This window comes from Gasterosteus aculeatus, chromosome 4 (genome assembly GCF_964276395.1).
Source record: "Gasterosteus aculeatus chromosome 4, fGasAcu3.hap1.1, whole genome shotgun sequence".
Classification (NCBI taxonomy): Eukaryota; Metazoa; Chordata; class Actinopteri; order Perciformes; family Gasterosteidae; genus Gasterosteus; species Gasterosteus aculeatus.
In genome coordinates this window covers 30,063,418-30,085,841 of record NC_135691.1, presented here as the reverse complement: position 1 = coordinate 30,085,841, position 22,424 = coordinate 30,063,418, and the positions used below count along the sequence as shown (strand labels likewise).

The 22,424-nt window shown below is 43.1% G+C and overlaps 2 protein-coding genes across 15 annotated transcripts in view; both read right to left on the bottom strand.

Moving 5' to 3' along the window:
• LOC120817073 (tyrosine-protein phosphatase non-receptor type 12) overlaps positions 1 to 5,568 on the bottom strand; it is a 28,872-nt gene extending 23,304 nt beyond the window's left edge. For 10 of the 13 annotated variants that reach the window (XM_040172851.2, XM_078100239.1, XM_040172852.2 and 7 more), the window contains exon 1: positions 4,890 to 5,568. In XM_040172851.2, the coding sequence (XP_040028785.2) occupies positions 4,890 to 4,991 (102 nt within the window). In that variant the 5' untranslated portion in view covers positions 4,992 to 5,568. The remainder of the gene's footprint in view (positions 1 to 4,889) is intronic. The other 3 variants (XM_078100242.1, XM_078100236.1, XM_078100238.1) reach the window with 3 other exon arrangements.
• Positions 5,569 to 10,283: 4,715 nt separating this feature from the next.
• LOC120817937 (uncharacterized) lies at positions 10,284 to 21,955 on the bottom strand. Of its 2 annotated transcripts, none has more exons than XM_040174622.2 (24): positions 21,598 to 21,955; positions 20,111 to 20,313; positions 19,744 to 19,848; positions 19,446 to 19,541; positions 19,235 to 19,345; positions 18,097 to 18,220; positions 17,486 to 17,930; positions 16,882 to 16,949; positions 16,554 to 16,800; positions 16,238 to 16,407; positions 15,468 to 15,690; positions 15,223 to 15,371; positions 14,846 to 14,937; positions 14,298 to 14,455; positions 14,075 to 14,214; positions 13,492 to 13,744; positions 13,291 to 13,406; positions 12,977 to 13,205; positions 12,702 to 12,841; positions 12,356 to 12,605; positions 11,700 to 11,818; positions 11,335 to 11,587; positions 11,141 to 11,247; positions 10,284 to 11,002 (listed from the first exon to the last, which is right to left on the bottom strand). In XM_040174622.2, exons 1-24 carry the CDS (start codon positions 21,629 to 21,631, stop codon positions 10,989 to 10,991), a joined length of 3,846 nt encoding a protein of 1,281 aa, XP_040030556.2. In that variant the 5' UTR covers positions 21,632 to 21,955; the 3' UTR covers positions 10,284 to 10,988. The 2 variants fall into 2 exon arrangements, with proteins under 2 accessions (XP_040030556.2, XP_040030557.2); XM_040174623.2 differs by having other exon boundaries at positions 11,335 to 11,578; positions 21,598 to 21,944.
• Between the last annotated feature and the right edge of the window lie 469 nt (positions 21,956 to 22,424).

The following is a 22,424-nucleotide window of genomic DNA, read 5'->3' as shown; positions in this document are numbered from 1 at the left end:
AACAACCTCTAAGTCCACTCCGCTCCAAAAACACAAGTTATAAACTGGCACTTGACCACAAATGGGCTTCTTGCATCCCTGACCAGTGCGATGTTTGTTAGTGTGAGGAGGGTGGGGAACTGTGGAAATAGCTGTTACACACAACACACAAGCATTTAAGGCATCATCACATCTCATTTTCCAACCTCCCCCCAAGTGTTTGAAGTCTGCCCAGCGGGACGCACGTTTAGCAAAGCCATTGTGTCGGCAATTTTCTTTTGCTTTTTTTGATGCGTGGCTTGGGAACGAAAGTAGGGAGGGAACACAACGAACATTGGTTGATCACGTATGTTTGAAACCGGTCTAAGGAAACAATGTCGACACCAGCGTTGAGACTGTGCACCAATGCCACTGTATTCATAATCGACGTCACGCATGACACGGGTGACGGTCGGTCAGATTCTTTTTTTTTGGCCCTTGTGGTCGGTTTACTTTGTGCTTCTTTCATCCGTTTCCAACTCGAACCGCCTCCAAGCTACATTTACTGGACCTGTGAAATGTTTTTTTTACACCTCCATAAAAAAAGGACGCAAGAGTATCTCCTTCTATGTCATCATTGAGTAGCAATAGCCGAGCATCTGTTGACAGGCGCATGTCAGTCCGCGTGCCACGTGGGAACTCGAGAACAGACGCCAAAAGAAATGCAACGCGTTGGAAAAGAAAATGGTTCTCGGCTCCGTGTTTGACAACAAGTACGATTTTGCATAAGTTCTAAAAAAATATAAAAGGTGCTATTTAAGAAATCGAGAGCCTTTCTATCGCCTCTCAACTTCACCAAACGCAGCGGCTGATCCGGCTGTTGGCAGCTAACGGTGCTAACAGCACTAACCGCAGCCAGAAAAAGGAGACATCCGACATGGAGGCCGGAGCAGTTGTCCTCCGACCCAGCAGCTCATATGACCGTCAACAGCTGGCTGTTCGATCAACCCGTCTCGAGCTGAACTCTACTCCTACGACACGTCACTCGGTTGACGCCTGAACGCTATTAAGTCACACTTCTTATATCCGATCAAAAAAAAAGCGAGCGAGCTTTTAAAGAACAGTGTCTCTAGATCGATTCTGTCTCTTCGCTGTAATAAAATCCTCCCACGGAAAGCTACGCATCAAAAGTGAGGAGCGAAGCTCAGTCTCCCCGGCGGCAGGCAGCTTCTGCCCATCGATGGGCTCCTTTTCCACAAAGACAGATTTGTGAGTCAGCAATATAACTTTGGACGGGTCTGATTGCAGCATTTAACGCCTCATTGCATTGATGGGGGGAAAAAAGCAATGGAGACATGAGATGATTTGTGATTCTGTTCTCCGACCAGAGGGATCGGTCACCCTTCATAGCTCACGGTCTGCTCTTTAATGTGTTTTTAGCTGGAAGCTAGCTAGTAATGTAACTGGTGCTACCGAATACCACCCTGTGAAAATGTGGTTGGTCAAGAAAGAAATTATAGAAAAATATACAAGGACAAAATTGGGGCCAAAACCAGGACATTGGTCATTTGATATCTCAAAAATAATATATTACAATTTGGCATGTTTAATGGTAGTTCAATAAATTGTAAATTGAGTATTTCCTTATTTGATTAAGAAAAACATGGGGAGGCCTCTTTGTGTAGACTGTTGAATTAGGTACTTGAGCATTTCCTTATTTAATTAAGAACATGAACCTCTTGAAGTTAAATGGAAATAAACAATGCCAACTACTGAACGCCTCAAGGGTCCAAAATAAAAAGTAATCATCTCTTAACCAACAACAGCAACAATATGACTTAACAGACAATAGCACCAATATGACTTAACCGACAATAGCACCAATATGACTTCCCTCACCCCTCAGGAAACTGCAGCCGGAAAGAGCAGTACTTTCTCACTTTCAGGGGAGTTATTTTTATTCATTTCAACTCTACTTTTAAAATTTGGTTGGGGTACAGTTCATCTTTTTGGGCATGCTGACGTTTACATGCATGCATTAGGTGGTTGCTTAGCAACAACAAAAAGACTGCAAAGAAGCAATAAAGTAAAACAACCTTTAATTCTCTGCCCGTAAACACGCCGTTTGATTTGTGTTGTAAAAATAAATGAGACTTCTTACAATTGGGTGCCGGAGAGGCAAAGAAAAAAGGAAATGAAAATTCTTCCTGTTCCATCAAACAGCTGCAGAAGGAGCATTAGAACACTTGACTTGTGGCCTTTCCAGCACGTTGTAATTATGCCAATAAATCCCTTTCTAAATATAAACAACAATAAGCAGTAGGAGCGGGTGTCATGTCAGGGCGTTGTGGTGACTCAGTGTTCCACGCCCTGTGCGCTCCAGGCATTGTAGAGTTCGACTCCAGTAATTGAGAGCTTCACGTTAGGCTCGAAATTAGTGCGGCAGACCAACCGAGTCTCAACTGCGCTCGGTACGGTGACCCCCCCCCCCCCCCCCCCGCAACACCTGTGCTGAAAAACAGAACATGTTTTTCTCGTCGACCAGCTGATGAATAATAGAGATGAAACTACATTCACCGGCAGGTGTTGCCACCCGAAAGCAAATTCAGCTCAAAGCCTCATTAACGTGAATTCAGTCAACCTAGTTGTGTTTACAAGCACAAAAACCACTGCATTACCATAAAATAAATGAGTATTTAACTAATTCAATTCACAATGTATAATTGAAGTCATAGAGACTTCAGACGGCACAAAGATGCTGCTTACACGAGGGGCTCCATAGTCATGTTACTGTCCGGAGGGATGTCTAATAGCCGAAAGCCTAACAGGAAATATTGTTCATTCTAGAAAAGAATGATTGTGTTCCATGGCAATAAAGCTAATTTTAAAAGGGGGGACTGAATAGTCGACCCATAAAGGATCAAGTTATGACGAGCATGTGGTGGTGGTCGCCATGTTTTAGGGAAAAAAAGGGGATTTTGGATCTTAAAACAAGGGCGAAAGGGTTTTTTTTTTCTTTTCTTCGGGAGGATTGATAGAAGCCGCTCCTAGTTTCATACCCACACGCAGTAAGATCACCTCTCCTGTGGTTCCTCTCAGTGGCAGACGGCGCAGCACTGCGTCTGTAAGCAGGCGGTCTGACAAGATGTCTATGGAGTTATGAATGAGGGGTCCGGCGCTGCTTATGCAAGAAACCGCGTTTCGCCCCCGACGACTGTACGCAAAGAAGTTAAGATTCAACGTTAAGAACTGACGGGGCCAATGAAATGTCCTTTTAATATCAGAGACGCGATCACAGACACGTCCATCCATAAAGCACTCAAAGCCTCTCACACAGCACGACCTCGTATTGTTGTTTAATACGCTTCACACCATTGGCACAAGAGGACACACACACAAGCAGAGGTTTCCTTATTTTAGAATTTGTCACAGTCCTATTTTTGGCGTGAGAAGCTCGACAAATTGTGAGGCTTTTATCCAAAGTGAGCCCAGGAGTTGATAAAGCTCTAGGTTTAATGCCAGGACCAAATGTTATGAAATAGGCCAAGAAAGAATGTTGCAAGCTCCAGCAAGCAGCTCGGATGAAGTAGAGAAGTAAGGAGAAAGAAGTATGTGTGTGTGTGTGTGTGTGTGTGAGAGAGAAAGAGAAAATAAAGAGTTATCCCACACACACATTCGCCTCTTTCACAAACAATCAACAGTACAAGAAAACAAACCGACATTTAACTTGTGACATGATGAGAATCAGAAAAGGAAATCCAAACATTCAATCCAGTTAAACAGTAATTGAGGCCAGTTTCTCTCCGACTGAAATGAAAAGTGCTCGTATCTCGCAGCTTGCACGTCATTTCCTAACGTATCCCGATCAAAACCGCGTGAACCTCGTGTGACCAAATAGTTTAGCAATTGGTATTACAGAAGCGGCGTGTTTACGCAACTCCACAAGCCTGGATCAAGAACTATTGCGAGAAATCGCAACATCCAGGGATGCATTGTGGGTACGACAACAGGTCAGCGGGCGTTACAAGGCAAACTAAATATGGTGTCAATATTTAACAATAAATGTTTCTTTCTATGTGCCAGAAAGTAGTAGACATAGCAAGATAGTGTAATATAGAATTAGCTATATTATGAATTATAACCTCTGTGTTCACAAACAGGATGCATCTCGCAGCCCAAAACTATGGAGGGGACAACAAGAGAGAGGAGGGACAGATAAGGATTGTAAATATACACTCAGTTGCCAGTTCCTCCAGCCCTCATGCAGTCTATGTTAGGCTTTAAACTTGAATCACCGTGGTCGTCCAGGAGGCTGGACTTTGGGGCAGTTGAATTTGATTGCTTTATACAGTTGTGCACCCAATTTATATCACGAAGGCGCGATAAACTGACAGATGGGACAAACTAGATTTAGTAGATAAAAGCTTTGAACCAACTCATCCACGACCAAACCATGTCCACCCCCCCCCCCCCCCACTGCGTAACCTACCATGCAGCCATTCTGTAAATATGTCATAGACATTTCTAGCAATGGGCTGAAGCACAATGATGCACAGGCACACCGCAGGTAGGGACCGTGGGAAATAATACACAACAATTAGGCTCAGCTCGGTCATTGCTCTGTGAGTGTGACAGAGGACATCACGGCTACCAGTAAGCCACAGTGACTGTGCTTTAGCGCAGCATTTAACCCCCCCCCCGGGAGAGGAAGAAGTGAAGGTGTCTCCTCCATTAGGAGCCGGTGGTGTATCTGTGGTTTGGCGGACAACGCTAGGCCGCCGTGTGAAGCCTAGAAACGGGGCAGGAGGAAGAGGGCAGCGTGGCGGCCCCGGGGTGGGATATGATGGTGGAGGGGGGGATGTGGGAGGTTTGGCTGAGGTGAGTGTACAGGTAAATGACGCTGGGTGAGCTCGTGTAAATTGTGGACCCACCATAAAGTCGCTGCCGAAGTTGTCCTCTCCCCTCTCCTCGTCCCCCTCGCTCATGGCCTTCACCCCCTGGATAAACTTTCTCAGGATGCCGGCTTGGTCCATCCTTCAGTCCTCTTGTAGCGTATCCTGTTGCCTTGTTCCCTTCTTGGAAAAAAAAATAGCAAACCTCCCAAATGAGGAAGGGAGGAGAAAATTTCAAAAAATTAAACAAAAAAAAGGGACAGCAGGATAAGGGAATTGGGGCGGGAATAAATAAAAATAAATAAGCGTTACGGATCCTCCCAAAGACTCATCGTCGATCCATACCACAACACCTTTTTTTTTATTATTATCGCCCCATGTTGTTTCTCCCTTTTTTTCTTCTTTCTTCTGGGCTGTTTTCACAACGGTTCGTCCCGAGGAGCAGCGACGGCAGCCGGGCGGTCACGTCTATGGGCAAGTTTACCACCGTGGCGTCACAGAAAGAGCACACACTTGGCACTGTGAGAAAAGAAAAAGAAAGGACGAAGACAACAAAAAAAAAACCTTGTCCGGTCAGTCGATCTACCCCTCCCTGTCTACCTCGGTTGCCACATTCACACACACTGCTGCTAGTTATTCGCTAGTGGGGTACATCCGGAGTGGGCAAAGCCGGGGGCGAACAAGGTCCTCCCCTTCCAGTTTATAGCTGTGTGCGATTGGACATCTGGCAACAAACGTTGCATTTCCATTGGCTAATGTGGGTGTATCCTTGTCAAACAAACAAATCTGATTGGATAGGATGTGTGTCTGTCGTTTTGACGCGCTTCGTCGGCGACGTTGGTGCTTAACAACGTTTTTTGAAAGTTTAACAAATTGTGAACAAATTACCTAGAAAATCCAAAATAATAAATGACATATGTTGTGAGTCTAATATTGGAATGTATACTGATGTGTAATTGTGTAATTATATAAATACATATCCAGTAATAATGTTTTTCATTAAAAGTCATGTTGTGAATAATGCCAATAATGCCAATGTTATGTGTTCTGTGTGTGTTTCAATATGGGATGAACTGCCAAATATATATATATATATATATATATATATATATATATATATATATATATATATATATATATATATATATATATATAATACCAAAGATAATTCCTTTCAATTCTTTCTTCTCAAATGTAAAAGATGTATGTTTTTTTTTTACAACAAATGTATATGGACAAATTGTGTGTTCATTCTACGGCCATAAATTATATTATGAAAATACTGGTTGTTTCAGAGATACGTGAAGCATAAAAAACAAGTTAACGGCAGATCAGTAAATATTTATCACCTGGATTAAAATGCATCCTGAAATAGACCCAAACTCTTTCACATTTGTTAACTGAATTGGTGTTCTCCAACAATATTATGGTATGCAAATTTAATTTGCATGGAACTGACAAATTGGTGAGAAAGACAGAGATGGAGAGAAGAGAAAGGAGCAAATGGTGAATTGGTATTCTGGATAGAGCATCCGGCGGACAGAAACTCAATAGACACTTATGCCTGATTAACTTTCTTCAGATAAACACACTGCAGACGGAGAATCGAGTGACATTGTTTTCCTTTAGTTCTACCAGTGACAACAAACAAACACATCTATTCAGTCTGAGGAAGAGGGAGAAGGAGAAGGGGACGCTGTCACGGAGCCAACAAGCTTTCACACACAAACCGTTTTTTGTTGCTCTTGTCTTTCAACGTATTTGCTTGTTATTCTCGCTACATTATATTTTATTTTTGTGGTTTTAGTTCTCTCTTCATTTACCAGACACAGTTGATGGCCCCGTCTGATAACGGAGCCTCCAACACAGCCAGCCATTGTTGTTTTCTCTTTTCTGTTCGTCTCTGGGATGGAAATAAAGTGAACTTTGAGTCAACAGCGTGAACATTAACAAGAAGGAGGAAACACACATAACGCGGGCCCGAGGGCACACATTTATATCTTTTGTCCAACCGACAGTCCAAAACGCAAAAATGTATTCAGGTGAGTGTCACACAAACAAACACACGAGAAGCTGCAACGAGAGAATGTTTGGCCTTTCTTACTTCACTGTATCAATATCTAATTTATCTTAATTCATATTTATAGGCTGAAATCTTTATTTAGTAATAATAATTATGTGCAGATGGAACTGTTCTAGCGGTTACTGGGACATTCGGTTTTCATTTGATCACTTCTGCTACAACATTTTTTTTGTTATTTTAAAGCAAATAAATCCTCCAACTGACAGATTAAAGCGAGACGAGTTCGGTCCTGGTGTTACATTTGTGTTCATACAAAATCTGTCTCCAGGAGGGTCCTAATATGGCTGAATTTGCGTGCCTGTGTTAGTGGGGAGATTTGTTTCTTTTCTTGCACAGTTCAGTGGGAACAGGTCAAGCAGACTGAAGAGATGAACACACAGCAAGTATGTGTTATGGTTATTTGGGGGGATAATATTTTAAGAAGAGACCCTGTGACCTCCTGAGATCCAGCCCCTTCTGTGTCACTTCCTTTTCTCAGCGCGGCTCCTGTTTTCTCTGTACTGGATCTGACCCTGACCTTTGACCTCTCTGTGGAGAAAAGGGTTCACAACAGGCATCAATTACATATTACATCAAAATCCTCTCGTTCTTCCCTCGCCACTCGCGGCCGTCTATCCTCTTTGCCTTAATTACCCCTTCTCTCTTTTCCTTCGTCTCCAACTCCCCCTTTGTTCCAACCCCCTCCCTTTTATCTCCCCCCTCTTCTCTTCCTAATGTTCTCTACCCTTTTACTCGCTCTCTTTTCTCTTTCTGTCTCTCTCTTTCTGGAATGTGCTGCTCAGAAGCAGCTGAGCGGAGGAATGTCGCTGTAACAAGCCCATGCACAACCCCGAAGGAGGGAGGCTCCCTACACACACACACACACACACACACACACACACACGCCTACACACATGAACGCATACCATCTTTCTTCTTTGTCATGTGTGTTCTTTGACTTCTCAACCACTGCTAACTGATAAAAAACCTCCTTCCTTTCTGCCTTATGTTCTGCCTCTCACACGTGTGTGTCTCTGGTGGGAGGCAGAGAAGAACGTAGCAGGATGGACACACAAAACGAGAGAGAGAGAACGTGAGCCTGCCTGTTGCAGTAATGAAGTTGGGTGAAAATGTCTGCCCTCAGGGAGGAATGACTCAGTTGCATGTTGCACAACCCCTGCCATGCCCCCCTCTGTTGCAGACTTCAGAATTAACTGGTATACTGAGTCAGAAACACAGACAAAAGAGAGGGGAACCGTAGATGACCCGATACATGTCGGCATTACCATCCTCTCATGCTCTTTAACTTTTTCCTTTAATTCTTAAGGAGATGCCTAATAGAAAAAACAGAGAGAAAGGAGAGGAGGAAACTGGGAAATATCTCAGGCTGGAGGCCCAGAAAGTGCAGATATCACGCTGAATACCAATTAACTGAAAGCGGCGGTGAAAGATGTATTGAGAAGCTTCAGATAAAAGTAACACATGCTGTTGAGTCTAAAAATACATAATTTCTTTCTGGGAAGTTGGGAAGTAAAAGTAAAACGGAAATACCTAAAGTGGAGCAGATGTGTTTCAATATAGCTTGCACCCGTGACACATTGTGACCTATTAGTATCACTGGGGAGAGGCAACTGAAGTGAATGTTAGCTGGCAGTGCCGTTGCAGGATTTTAGTCTTTATAGACAGTCTGAACACTGTGGTGAATTTTAACTAAACACTACATTATATATATAAATTTGTGCATAAACATACTAACCAAAAAGTGCAGTTACATGGACTCAATTAATTGTATTACACGTTGTATCAATTAAGAAGACTTAGAACCCCAACAGACCCCGACAAGTTGTTACTGTGATGTTGTAAAGACACACACTTCTGCAGGTCTTTTTGATAATTGAATTGAAATTCCCTTACAGCTTTCATAATATACCCTTATCTTAACAGACTGTTATTTGTTTGTTTACCAGTTTATGTTTTTAAATGATGTCTCATATTATTGCCCTGTATTGTTTATTGTTATGCACCTTTTAAAAAGACTAATTCCTTGTGTGTGTAACATACTTACAATAATCAATACTTAGTCAGATTTGATATTAGCATTTATATCTATTATATTACATTTGATATTTACATTATACATGTAACATGAGTGTAGAAAAGAGGGTGTGATGGTCAGGTGGGTGATGTGGCACTGCTCGGCCTTCTTGTGTGTGGTACGTGTGTGTGTGTGTGTGTGTGTGTGTGTGTGCGCGTGTGCCTTAAAAGATTCCAGCCATCCTGTCTCTGCCTTCACCAATGTTGCACACACAAGCGCAAGTACATACATGGTTCCACACACACACACACACACACACACACACACGCGTACAGCACACACACAGACACGCACACACTGGCAGCCAGACATTGGTGGTTGGACGCTTTGTCAGATTTAGACACGTAATTACTGAGCTGGCTTTTTGTGCGCTTTCTGTTTGTCTCTTTCCTTACTGGATGTGTGTCTTACATGTAGAGTGTTTGTGTTTGCTACACTGCTCTCCTGCTTGGTTATTGACACATTGTTGGTTATATAGTGTAAATTACGTGCTGTTCACTCTGCCACACTGTTTTAGTCACTGTGGAGTGACTTATTATCCACCAGCGCCACCCAGTGGGCAACATGTGAGAGATGCAGCGCAAACGTCCCAAAGATATTTTTTAATTTGTGTCTCAACTACAGAGTAGAAAATATTTTAAGAGAAAATGTGATTCAGTAGATACGTCAGGTGTCCAAAGATGGAATTGTTTACATCCACTGGTGGTCATCAGAGAACAACAATAATAACAGACGGACAACTGGAATGATGGGGGATCAACAGAAAGCTGCAGCGATGTCGGTGTGGTCTTAGTTTGGGTAAGAGAGATGAATAATAAAAGGTTCTTTGCCGTGGGCCAATAAATAATTGTAAGAAAAATACACATTTTCCGCTCATTTCTAAATTGATTACATGTCATTTAAGATGTCAGGTCTTTAAAGTCTATTCAATTGGTCATTTCTAATAACAATGGATGTTTCACGATGACAATGTCAAACAAGGTACTTGTAGTAATTTAGACTACAGATAGTACATCACCTATTAGCAGTAACCCATCAGCTTCATGTCACTGATTATACACTTTAAGATATAAATGCTCTGTAGGTTCAAGTTGACTGTATATTTGTTAATGCTTCACGTTCACCTTCTGACTGCATTTTTATTTATTTTTTACTTTTATTATAATTATGTTTCTCTTATGATTTTAGTGACTAGTAATAGTCTCAACAAATCCCAGAAATGAATTCTCAATAACATTTGAACTTTTTTTAATGTGTAGGACAAAACCAAGACATGTTTGTGGAAAAAAATGTGCTTTAATAAGAAAAGAAGCTTAACATATTTGAAATAAATTGTAAAACTTTGGAACACATGCTTAAACAATAATTTACATAAATATTATCCAGGGTAAGATCAACTCATACAGTGTAAAAAATAAGAATTGGTTTCATGAATTCAACTTACACCACTCAGATTCAAACATTTTAAAACAAGTGCAAATACGATGGTTAAACATATGAACCCTAAATCACAACCTAAAAGCAAATGTACGCTGTGGTTACAGTACAAGAGGCCTCGCGTATATTTCCTTCTTTGTGCGTGTGCTTTGACCCACACTTTTAGTACAAAATAAATAAATACAGTAAAAACAGTATTTTCTGTGACTCCCTCTATATATCAAGATCAGAAACAATTGGTTTTCCCTCGAGCCCTGAGCTTCCTGGTTTTAGTTTCATGGCTCTATTGTAAATAATACAAAGACACTCTGGAGGACAGACGTACAGACACACAAACACACACACACACACTACAGCCTGTGTGTGTGAAAATATGAAAAAGTATTTGAAACAAGTACAGAGGCAAATTTCATTTGTAAACAACTGCGAACTCATAGCTTTTTATTTCAACAGTGTCCTTGTTTTTCCCTTCACCACGTCCGGATCTTCCAAATGTCCCTTGGTGGCTCTGCAGCGTGATTTGACACTACGAGGACGGGCAGTTTCAGGCCTCCAGATCTGACGAGTACAAGTTTACACAGGAATCAGACCGGGGGCTAATTGATGAATCTTACTTTTTAGCATCATCCTGATAAGATAAAGCCGTTTCATAACACTTGACGAGGTGGACAACTGTGAGGCGATGTGGCTCCTTACCCTCGCCTTCGGCCGCGTCGTCGGCCAGCGGGTCCGAGTTCACTCCGTACTTGTTGCCAAATATCTGCACCAACTGCTCAAAGAACTTGCATTCCTGTTTCTCTCCCCTGAAAACAGAAATTCAGAGATTATCACGAGGAGAACCAGCAGCATGATCCAACCACAACCCTCAGCATATAAACAAGGTCACTTACTTCCTGCCTTCTAGGAAGTGTCGGAAATTGGCCCGGAGCCTCTTTATTCTGGTCTGACACTGTTCCGGAGTGCGCAGGTAGCCCTGGCTCGCCATGACCTCGGAGATCTGGATGAAGATGTGCTTGTTCTTCGTGCACCCTTTCAAGGTCTCCTGGATCTCCTCGCTCCCCCAGACGTCCAGCAGGACCTGCGTCTCCCGGTCGCTCCAGGCCTGCTTCGAACTGTCCGCCGTCCACTGGGTACCTGAGGTCACTAGCAGAGTGGACGTCTCAAAAAAAACATAAAACAACAACACAAAAATCCGTACAGTTTACAAGAAAACTACAATAGCGAGAAAATCAATCAATGCAATGTTATGTTCCACCTTTTGTTTGGTTGCAGTCATCTGGCTCGTCTGCTACCGACGTGTCCTGGATCAACTCGTCCACTTTCAGCTCCCTCCCGAAGATATCATTCATCTCATTGAAGAATTTATGGTCCTCCCTGCATTTAAAGTGAATAAACTGGCAGTTAGCGTGTGATTAGCTGGCAACGCTAATCCCAAACAAATCCCAAGGTTTTTCAAATACAAATACACGAATCAAAGCAAATTTAACAATAAAAGTTGTTGAAAGTTTCCAGTCAAAAAGTATCTTTTAAATTCACGGAAACTACTCATACAAAGGAAAAGCTAAAGTATCTTGATTAATCATAAATCATTTTATGGGTCAACTTCATTTAATGGCTTCACTCTCAAGCCCTTAAATCTTGACCTGTTATGTTGCGGTGTATAATACATGTATGTATGGCTCAGTATAGACTGTGGCGACACATTTACTTGGAAAGGACAATAAAGAATCCATTTCATATACCTTAACAGTTTTAAAAGGTTAACTTTGCTGTATTTTTTTAATACTGGCCGATAAATAGCAAACATGATTTGTAGAACATTATCTAGAATTTTACATTTAACCAACCACTGCCTCTTGTAGCTGACTATTAACAACAAAACCAATAACAAAGAGGAAATGATCCACTGACTTTTCATGGAGGTAGCCGTGTTTAAGGCGTTTGATGCGTGTGTAGCACTGCTCTGAGGTCCTTATAAATCCCGCGTCACTCATCTTCTCAGAGATGTACTGAAATACGTGGCGGTTCTTCAGGCAGCCCTTCAGGGTGAGCTGGACGCTGTCCTCGCCCCAGATGTCCAGCAAGGTGCGTGTCTCCTGCTCGGACCAGGGCATCTTTCTGCTCTGGTCAGCCAGGAGGTGGCTGGATGACGGCTGCTCGTCTAAGCGGAAGAACCACACATGCATTATTGGCCTTTAATCTTTAAAAGGTATCATCAGCACAACAACTCGCAGGTATTGATCACAGTGGAACCTACACATGTCTGCATCCTTGTCCGTGAGGGGTAGCAAGGTGGCGTCCGCAGCAGCACCGTCCACCTCATGGCACACGGACTCATCCCCAAGCACCGGGGCCAGGAGGTGGAAGTATCGAAACACGGCGGGCCGGGCTCCACTTCTGGGGAAAAAAAGGAAAAATCAAATGCGAGCTGTGAAACAGTCGGCCTGCGCGGTGACGGCGGTCTCGATTTCAGCCGGCGGTCCGGATCTGAGTCGGCGGTCTGGATCTTAGCCGGCGGGCCATTTTATTCACCTCCAGCTGTTGCAGTAGCGCCGGTAACTCTTCTTCAACCTTTTGATCCGGGAGTGGCACTGCTCCGCCGACCTCAGGTACCCTATGGAGGCCATCTTCTCCGAGATGTCGATAAATATGTGCCCGTTGCGGACGCAGGTTTTCAGGCTGCGCTGCACCTCGTCCGCGGCCCACACTTCAACCAGAGCGGCCGTCTCCTGCTCCGTCCACGGCGCGTTCACATCCGCACCTGTTTCAGGGCGACGTTAGAAAGGCTGATCGGACGCTCGCGTGAACGCGCTACTGCCGCGACGAACGAATGAGGACGTTCGTACCTGGTTCCTGGTCCGCTTGTTCGTCTTTTTCATCGTACTCATCGATAGAAACTGCCTCCTCGCCGAGTATTTGCTCCAGCTGGTGGTAGAACCTGTAATCCACTCTCCTTCCGCATCTAGACGGTGAATATGAACAGTTAAGGGTCACACCGGATTACACTTGCACAAAGATGAAGAGGCGAGCTGCAAGATCCAGCTCACTTCTTCTTGTCGTAGCACTGTCGGAAGTTGTTCCTCAGCGACTTGACTTTCCAGCGGCACTGCTCGGAGGACTTGGAGTAGCCGAGGTCGCTCATCCTCTGCGAGATGTCGGCGTAAATGTGTCCGTTGTGGACGAAGCCCCTCAGCGCCGTCTGAACGTCTTCGTCGCCCCAGATCTCGATGAGCGCCAGGGTCTCCTCATCAGACCAAGAGCTACTGGCCGGTTTCTCTGCCGACGCGCTGATTTCTCCATCTTACGGCAGACACACGGCACTTGTTACTCTTAGTACGGCTGCACCGTTTAACAGCTTACTGTTTGTTTTGTCTGTAGAATTTGAATGATTCTTGTTTCTTACTTCGCAAACTCCAACCAAGAACTACACAATGAGTCCATGATTATGACATTTTGAGTTCTGCGTTCATGTTAACACATACCAATCACAGACATTTTCTAAAGGAACGTTTAGTTTAGGACTCTAGTTTAGGCCTAAATCTGTACAGCATTTGAAACGCAACATTTTGTCCATATCACTGCTGTAAAACAGCGTGTGAGAAAGAATGAAACGCTTCTCTTCTTTTTCACCTGTCTCAGTCACCGATCCGCCGTTGGAGTCTTCTGATATTTCAATGGAGTCCGTCACCAGAGTGGAGGAGGTGGACGGCTGCTTGTCCAGGATTTGTTCCAGCAGGTCGTAGAATTTAAAGTCGACTGTGCCCGACGAGCTACGGGCAGCGAAGAATGTCGTGTTAACACACAGCTGTCCTTGCGACAGCATACAAAATGAGTATTCGGTTGCTGAATTTACTTCAGGGTCTCCTGACAATGCCGATAGTTGGCTTTCAGGCGTTTGATCCTGGTGTGGCACTGCCCCGAGCTGCGGGAGAAGCCGTCGCGCGCGAGTTTCTCCGATATTTCGGTGAAAATGTGACCGTTGTGTGGGGTGCGCCTCATGCTCTGCTGGACCTAAATGGCGGGGACATTCATAGCAAAATAGGGTTATGTACAAGAAACATATATTAAAAGACTTTTAACAATCAGACTGATGAGGATAGCATGCACATATGCAAATATGTACAGAATTATTTTTCTAAATAGTTTCCTCCGACTAGAAAGCCAATTCTATGATGGTCCTTCTGCTCCTGGAGCTCTGTGTTTCTAGAGATACTGAAGAGTTTCACTTTAATTTGAAACAATTCAGGTTACGGTTAGACCTCTGCATTGCTGCCTAAATGATTATATTCCATCTGTTCAATGATTAAAAGAATTGATGAAGTGGTGTAAGGAGGCAGTTCTGCCAAATTATCAGGATCATTAATGACATCATTCAGTTTTATATTCCACCTATTCCTGTACCTGAGGGTCTCCCCAGATCTCTAGAAGGATGATGGTCTCTTTGTCCGACCAGGGGACTTTCTTCCGTTCCTCCTGAACGCCCACAGCAGATTCTGTTGAGAGACAAAGAGAAAATGAAAACACTTTATGTCAAAACATTATTGAGTTAATTCCCCCATGACGGCTTCACTACTACTGCTGCCGACATTGTATTTTTATATAGTTTTACTTTTGCTGAATAGGTCATGATGCTTTTTGACGAAGTTGCCATGCAGGCCATTACGGTAACACTAAATCATAAGTTATTATTCTGCTGTTGAAGTTATAACGCTCCCCAACTTGTTATCTGAGCTTCCTTCCCTCATCTCTCGCTGTCAGTAGAGAACATTAGAGCTTACCGTTATCCTGATGGGAAAAAGGCGGTGAATCGTTGTCTTCAGGCTCTCCTGGTATTTCCTCCATCTCTGGCACCGCAGCAAAGTCCTTCACTAAAAGGCTTCCCAGTTCATTGTAAAACTTGCACTCAACTTGCTCCTGTCCCCTCAAGCTGCGTCGAGAGATAAGAAGAGAGCAGATAAAAACTGTAAATGAAAAAAAAAAATTGCAAACCTTTCCTTTCATTCCCGAGTAGAAGTATACATACTTGTTTTGGTAGCATTGCCTGAAATTGGATTTCAGCCTCTTCAGCCGTGTTTGGCACTGCTCTGGCGTTCGGGTGAAGCCCTGTGCGGCCATGTTGTTGGATATGATGGAGAATATGTGTCCGTTCCTGTGCATTCCCCTCAGCTCCTGTTGCATCTGGTCTTCCCCCCACGTGTTGATGAGGGCCAGCGTCTCAATGTCTGTCCAAGGAACGCTTCTAGTTCCTTATATTAAAATGTGAATCACATTGTTTGTTGTTACAATCGGTGAAACTGTATTCATTTTACTGTAATGTGTCCTTTTGACAAAACACTATATTATGCTGAATATTTCTGTGCTTTGGGAAGCTTATATAAAATTATATATGTAAACATATTAGCCCCATATTATTTAGGTTTACCTACAGTTGCCCTAATGGCTGTTCCATTTATGCACATATAGGAAAAGTAACTAAAACTAAACTAAACTGGCGCCGCAACAGTTGGTCGATTAATCATCTACCTGGTAAAACATAAAATCAATTGGCAGAAATGCTTATTGGTTATTTCTCATGAATAGACACCAAATATTCTCTAGTTGCAGCTTCCTCCATGAGAGTATTTTATGGTATTTTTTTTCATATGATAATAAAATAACTATATTTAAGGTGTGGAATGTTGGTTGAGTAAAATGAGCAATCATGAATGCATTCTTTTGGAAAACTATTGTATTGTTCACTTTTTTTCTGATGTCTTTCTACATGGAACCCGGCTATTAAAAGTGAAATTGTACCGATTCCCAGTTGGTTCGAATGGCCGAGAAACTGCAAGTCCTCATCGCCGTCTTGTGACTCATCTTCATCGATGACCTCTTCCACATCGTAGGTGACCTCAGGAACAGCCGAGGAGCCGAGTACCCGCTTCAGCTGCTCGTAGAATTTATACTCCAGTTTGGAGTTCCTTCTGGTGTTAGAAAAGGGAAAAAGGTGATTTCTTTATTGTTTTAAAAAAATGACAGCTGTGACATTTAAAGAGAGGAATAATGATGAACTCAGTGGATAACATAAAGACAAGTGGAGGGGAAGGAGGACAGTTCGTTTAACACCTACTTGTTGTTCTTGCGGAAGCATTTCTTCAGTCGTTTGATCCTGGTCTGGCACTGTTCCACAGTTCTCAGGTAGCCTCGCTCCGCCATCTTCTGAGCAATCTGCGTGAATATGTGACGGTTTTTCAAGCAGCCCTTCAGCGCTCGCTGCACCGAGTCCTTCCCCCAGATGTCGAGCAGATTGAGTGTCTCCTCGTCCGACCAGGGGACCTTTGTGTCCGTCACAACTGGGAAAGAACCTTCCTGAGAGTCTAAAATGAAATGAGCACTTAGTCAAAGGCCAAAGTTTAGATTGATGTTGCCACTGATCCATCAAAAAAAAGAGCACAAACCTGTATATTCTCCCCATATTGAGATAAGAGGAGATTCACCTGAATTCTCATCATCCATTGACGAATCCCTGTAAAGGTGAAAAACCACAAAATGATCAAATTGACAGATTGGATTACAGTTTTTTCTTCTAAACCTGACCGCAGGAATGTGATTCCAAAGGATTTTTTTGGAGCATGAAATAATGCTGAGTTTCCACAAAAAGCATTTTTTCAAAAAGGATTAAAATGACAAGAAGTACATGAAGCAACACACATGGGCCATAACACACTTTGGTACAGTTATGCTCTAAGCTAAATGCTTAGACGAGCACCCTCACATGCTCACAGTTGCAATGCTAACATGCAGATGAAAAGTTAAGGATTCCCTACAGCCATGAAACTGGCAACAAATAACATTTTCGCAACCTTTTTTGCCAACTTATAATTTACAGATGTTGAAATATGTAAAAAAAACTCGAGTGATATTTCAGTCTTGATCAAATGGGGTGGACCAACAGGCCGACATTGCCATCCTAATAAAACATAAAAAAGAAATGGAACGACGAGTGATGAAAATAAAACAGAAGTGATTACTGACCACAACCGATCAAAAACAAAATCTTACAAGAAAGCAGTCGCGTCTGCAGGCTGTTTGGCGGGAATGTCCACGCCTCCGTTCAGCTTCCTCTTCCTGAGGACCCGCCCCCCTCTCAAGCTTTGGCTGTTGTCATTGGCTGCTGCCGTGTCCGCAGTCGCGTTCGGCGTGGTGAGGTCTATGGTCATGTCGCATGGTTGTGCTCTAAGTGAGTCTTTCTCGTCTCTAACCTGCAGCTGCCAGCTGCCCGAGTCCCTCGTCTCCTCCAGTCTCTGTCTCACTGTCTCAGAGCTCCTCCGGAGCGTCCTCTGAAGGCTGCTTGTGTTGAAGAAAGCGTCAAGAGGTCCTTTTTGCTCTGGAGGGTTTGAGTCTCTGAGAGCAGGCGAATATGAGGTGCCGTTGGTGACAGGTTTTGTCCCAGGAGGCAGAGACAGGGAGGAGAGGATGCAGTCATCCATTGGTAATAATCTAGGATCTACAATCAAGAAAATAATGAGGATAATTAGATAAGATGGGTTCAATCATTACTTAACTGACAAGAAAAATATTTACCGTCTCAGTCCTTTTACAAGTAATGCTTTAGTAGTTTTCTCTGCTGTTTGATAAAAAAACTAAATTAATTAATCGGTGGCATACTGTACCTTTTTCTTCAAAATGGCCGAGGTTTCTGTGATGTTCAAGTACACCCTTCATGTCCTCTGGCGGGAAAAAGGATTGTAGACATTGGTCTAGGAATGACGGAGTGTCGCCAAGCAATCCTGCCAACTGAGAAGAAAGATCGAGTTACCACCTTTAGTAATCCTGCACTCATTCTCTTTTGTAATGCTGAATGACTCACGGCGAGTTCAAATAAAAAATGAATCATTATTCGGGTTGTGTATTATATTTTAGACAGCTTTTTTGTGTTACTATAAGCTTGAGTTAACAAGAGGAACATTAGAACAGCATGCAGCTTAGCTGACCCAAATAAAACCAATTAGCCTAATGGCCCAACAAGCATTTTCTTATTTTATAATATGTTATGGCTACCACTGTGACCATGTTGTATTGCTACTCTGCCGCTGCTTGGTACAGAAGGGGAGCAAAGCAGTCCATTGGGACACGGAGTTGCACCTGTCTCCAGTTTACCCTCGATATCTGTCTCGGGGTCAGCGGTGCAGACGGATGAGCTGCGCTAGGCCAATGTGCCGCAGTCTGTCTAAGAAAAAATAGTGGTGCATTTTGGATTAATGCTAGAGCCATTTCCTGATGACACACTTCTCTGTTTTGCGTTTGGTGTATTGTGTTGGAGGAATAAAAGGCAGAGGGAAGTAGTGCAGCCCACATGGGGCTGGCAATCTCCCCTGGTAGCTCCACATCAACACCGCGGAGGGTATGTAACAAAACAACGATTTAACAGTAGCTAAAATAGGGCCAGTTACATAAACATGAATGTCAGGAGCAGCATGGCAGAACAATGCCTCAATAGAAGCAATAGAGTAAGGTCACAGGGTCACTTATATCGGTTTTATATATAAATACAGATTGTATCCGTCATGTAATGTGACATTCAAACAAATAAATACCACTGTGTTTAAAGGATTACAATGCAGAATTCTGAAGTGGTATTTTTACTTCATCACAGATTCAAAATTGATTACAGACGACTTCGAGTTCTTGGTCACCAACCAAGACAAGACTGGTTCAAGAAAAGTGGAACAGACATAATTCAAGGTAGATTATTATTAATATATTGCAATTTATGTAATGTAATAAATGATGATAAAAGAAACACGGCACCTGTGTGAAGTCTGGAACTGGCAGCAGCTCCTCCAGTCTTGATATGAACTCCCACACCAGCATCTCAAGTGCAGCATCATACTTTGGACCAAAATACACAGGGAATATTTCCTGCAAATGAGGAACACGAGAAAGACACATTGTGGGATTAGCAAGCAAATCAGATAAAATTCAAGCAAGACAACGCAATAAGGAGTGAGCGTAGCCTCACTTGGAAAAAGTATTTCCTTTCCGAGGTATCCTCCAGTAGTGAATGCACCAGCTCCACAAAGTTGACCTCTGATTCCTCCACCTGGTTTATTGTCACCTGTTACAAAAACCCACACATGCGCACGCTCAAATCAAGGTTACGGAAAACAAGGATTTGGGCTGAGTTTCAAAAGTCGATTCCAATTCACCAATGACGAATTGTTCCCAACACCCATGAGACTCGGTCAGTCACAACGGACCCAGTTGTTTCCACACCAGGAGGAAAACAGCTGTGTGTTTGCCATCAACAGTTTACTTACATGGTGATCGGTGGCTGTGCTGACGGGAGCTTTGATTCTGTCCAGATGTGGCTGAATGGTCTGCATGTCCACCGTGTGCTCACCTCGACACATCTCCAGAACCAGCTGGAGCAACAAAAACAATGGTCCTGGTTCATAAAAACAAACGTTGCTTTATATTTGCGCTCTTTTCTCTGTTTGTCTGCTGTGTTTGACCTCTTGCTACTATGCACACCTGATTTAGAGGAAAATATATGAAATAAACATGTAGATAAGTGAGATTCGATACTCACATCACTCGTCATCTAGTTAATAAGATTGTCTGTCTTGGCTTTAACCTTAAACAAATATCAAAAACCAGTACACGCGTCTCCTCAGTATGACTGACCCTTGCCCTGAGTCCCAGGATGAGCTGAGCCCTCTGACTGTAGCTCATCAGCTCTGGGACCACTTCCGTCACCATGGTAACAAACTCCTCCAGCATCCCGTAGTGGTCCACAAGTCCCTGCTGCACTACTTGCCAGACTGCGGCTGATAACAGCTGCAAGGGCGGGGCCAGGAGCCGTAGATAGTGGAGTGGAAGATCATTACCTGAGGTAGAGGAACAGAAGAAAACAGAAAAAATAATAAACTTGTATATATAAATTACTATTTAAGTTATTTTTTAATACAGCCTGTTATTCTTTAAAGAGGATTAATGTGCATCAACAAGCATCAACAAGTGTTTCAAATCACCCAAACCCTGATTGAAAACCAGAGCAGGACTAAACAACTAAGGGCAGGTCACCCAACAACCAGGTCACACCTCATTATTGACTGCATTTGTTTCATGATTCATATTCCCAATCGGACATCTATTCTCAATAGTTGAGGAAACATGTGAATTCTGTGGGGCGATCGAAAATATTTCGTAACCACAACACGAATAACAACACAAATAACTTTTGCACGAGTGTAACAGTTGACAGGCACTGACAAAAAAGACACGACATGAGGTAATTTGATTAAAATATCACAAAATACAATAGCATATACCGTAACAGAAGATCTTATCTATAGCACCTACCCCTTCTTGTGAAAAATCTACAACTGTAATGAAATGTATTTCAATAGTTCACGTATAAAGGGTGACGGCTACACACACGGCCGGATTCTCAATATGTTTTAATGTGATTACTTTGCTTCGGCAAAAGGAGACAGTTTTGCTAATAACACCTGCTGTAGCATACATTCAGTAGCTGTTCAAACATTGACCTGCTGGAACAAAGTCTGTCAGGCCGGTGCACAAAGCCAAATTGTGTTGTTCAGACAAGGACGAACGATCCAAAGCCCACTTCAGAAATGTCAAAACAGCAGTGTCAAGTTTGCCTTACTTACGTTACATAATTCACCGGCATTTACATGCAATCTGTGTCAACAGTGGACACACAAACACACACACACACACACACGCTACACGCTGGCCAGGATCACGCTACGCATACATGCACTTGATGAATAATGGCAATATGCCTGCTGATGCTGCTCTCAGGTGCGCTGACAACAGCATCCGTCCAACTCACAACAAACTCACATCGTGTGGAAACCACAAGACGATTGCAAGCGGGGGGGGAACAAGGAAGCAATGGGACGGAAAATATAAATAATAGCTACGACAGTCAGGTCAACATTAGAAGCAAACTACGGCTGCGGATCGAGGAGGATTTGACGGAGGGACGGAAACACACGAGCGCTGGAGATGCTCACTGTGGTTCACGTTGGCTCCTGCAGGGATACGTTACGCTACATTAGCAGTTCATTTAAGGTCACCGTAAACCCACCGATAAAACACGAGATCTGGCAGCATTATGTTTTTGTCTTTTTCGTTACACGCACCTCGACTGCTTCCACTTTCAGTTCCCCCTTCCATTTAGCAGCTGACAGAAAACAAAACGAGCAGATGTCGCCCTCGGGTTGTGGCGATCGGAGAAAAAAAAAATATATATATTACAAAAAAACTAACGAATGACTTCCGATAATTTATGCGCTGATTAAAACGCACACGAGCGATCGCCAACCCACACAGAAAAAACGCGAGCACAATTTGGCAGAAAGCATTGACGGGCTTCTTGTTTTTAAATCTCGCTGCAGGAGGAGACACAGAACAAAGGTTTCTGGTCTCATCCGCCTCAGTCCAGATCACGGCAAGCCCTCTTTCCTGGTTGGCTGACGAAGACCGGATCAACTCCGCAATATAGATTTTCGGACTAGATGGCGCCGTTGCCTTTCCATTTAGCTCTTCTGTTTCTTTGTGGACATTTATGCTGTATTTTCGCTAAGGTAAACGTGGCAATATCACATAACGCAACATCAATAATGCTGCTGCGATCAAAACTGAACTCTTATGAGCTTATTTTTTACTTTAGGTTAGTTAGTTATGAAGTTTTGACTGTGTTTTTGAGCTTGAATGCCTAAAAGGTGTTGGATCCTATATATCATGGATCATCTCAACAGCTTTCAACAAAGGACACCAAATAACCTGCATGAAGACTTTAGTGGCATGTGAATATTACGTTGATCAACGAATGCGTTGAGAGCGCCAAATCCTAGCCACTAGACCGGGGATCAGGGAGACAATTATGCAAATTACTTTTACTTTATAAACATCTGCAGTTTGGCTTAAATTTAAAGTTAGAGCTGGAATTCCCTGACCAGGAATTTAA

Bases quoted from the DNA above. Each gene is read 5' to 3' on its own strand.
- LOC120817937 (XM_040174622.2), bottom strand. From the start codon at position 21,631: ATGGAAGGGGGAACTGAAAGTGGAAGCAGTCGAG. The intron at 17,931-18,096 runs GTACAGTATGCC...TCTTGATTGTAG, and splicing joins CGGCCATTTTGAAGAAAAAG to ATCCTAGATTATTACCAATG. The intron at 13,745-14,074 runs GTGAAAAAGAAG...GTCTGCCGTAAG, and splicing joins CGGATCGGTGACTGAGACAG to ATGGAGAAATCAGCGCGTCG.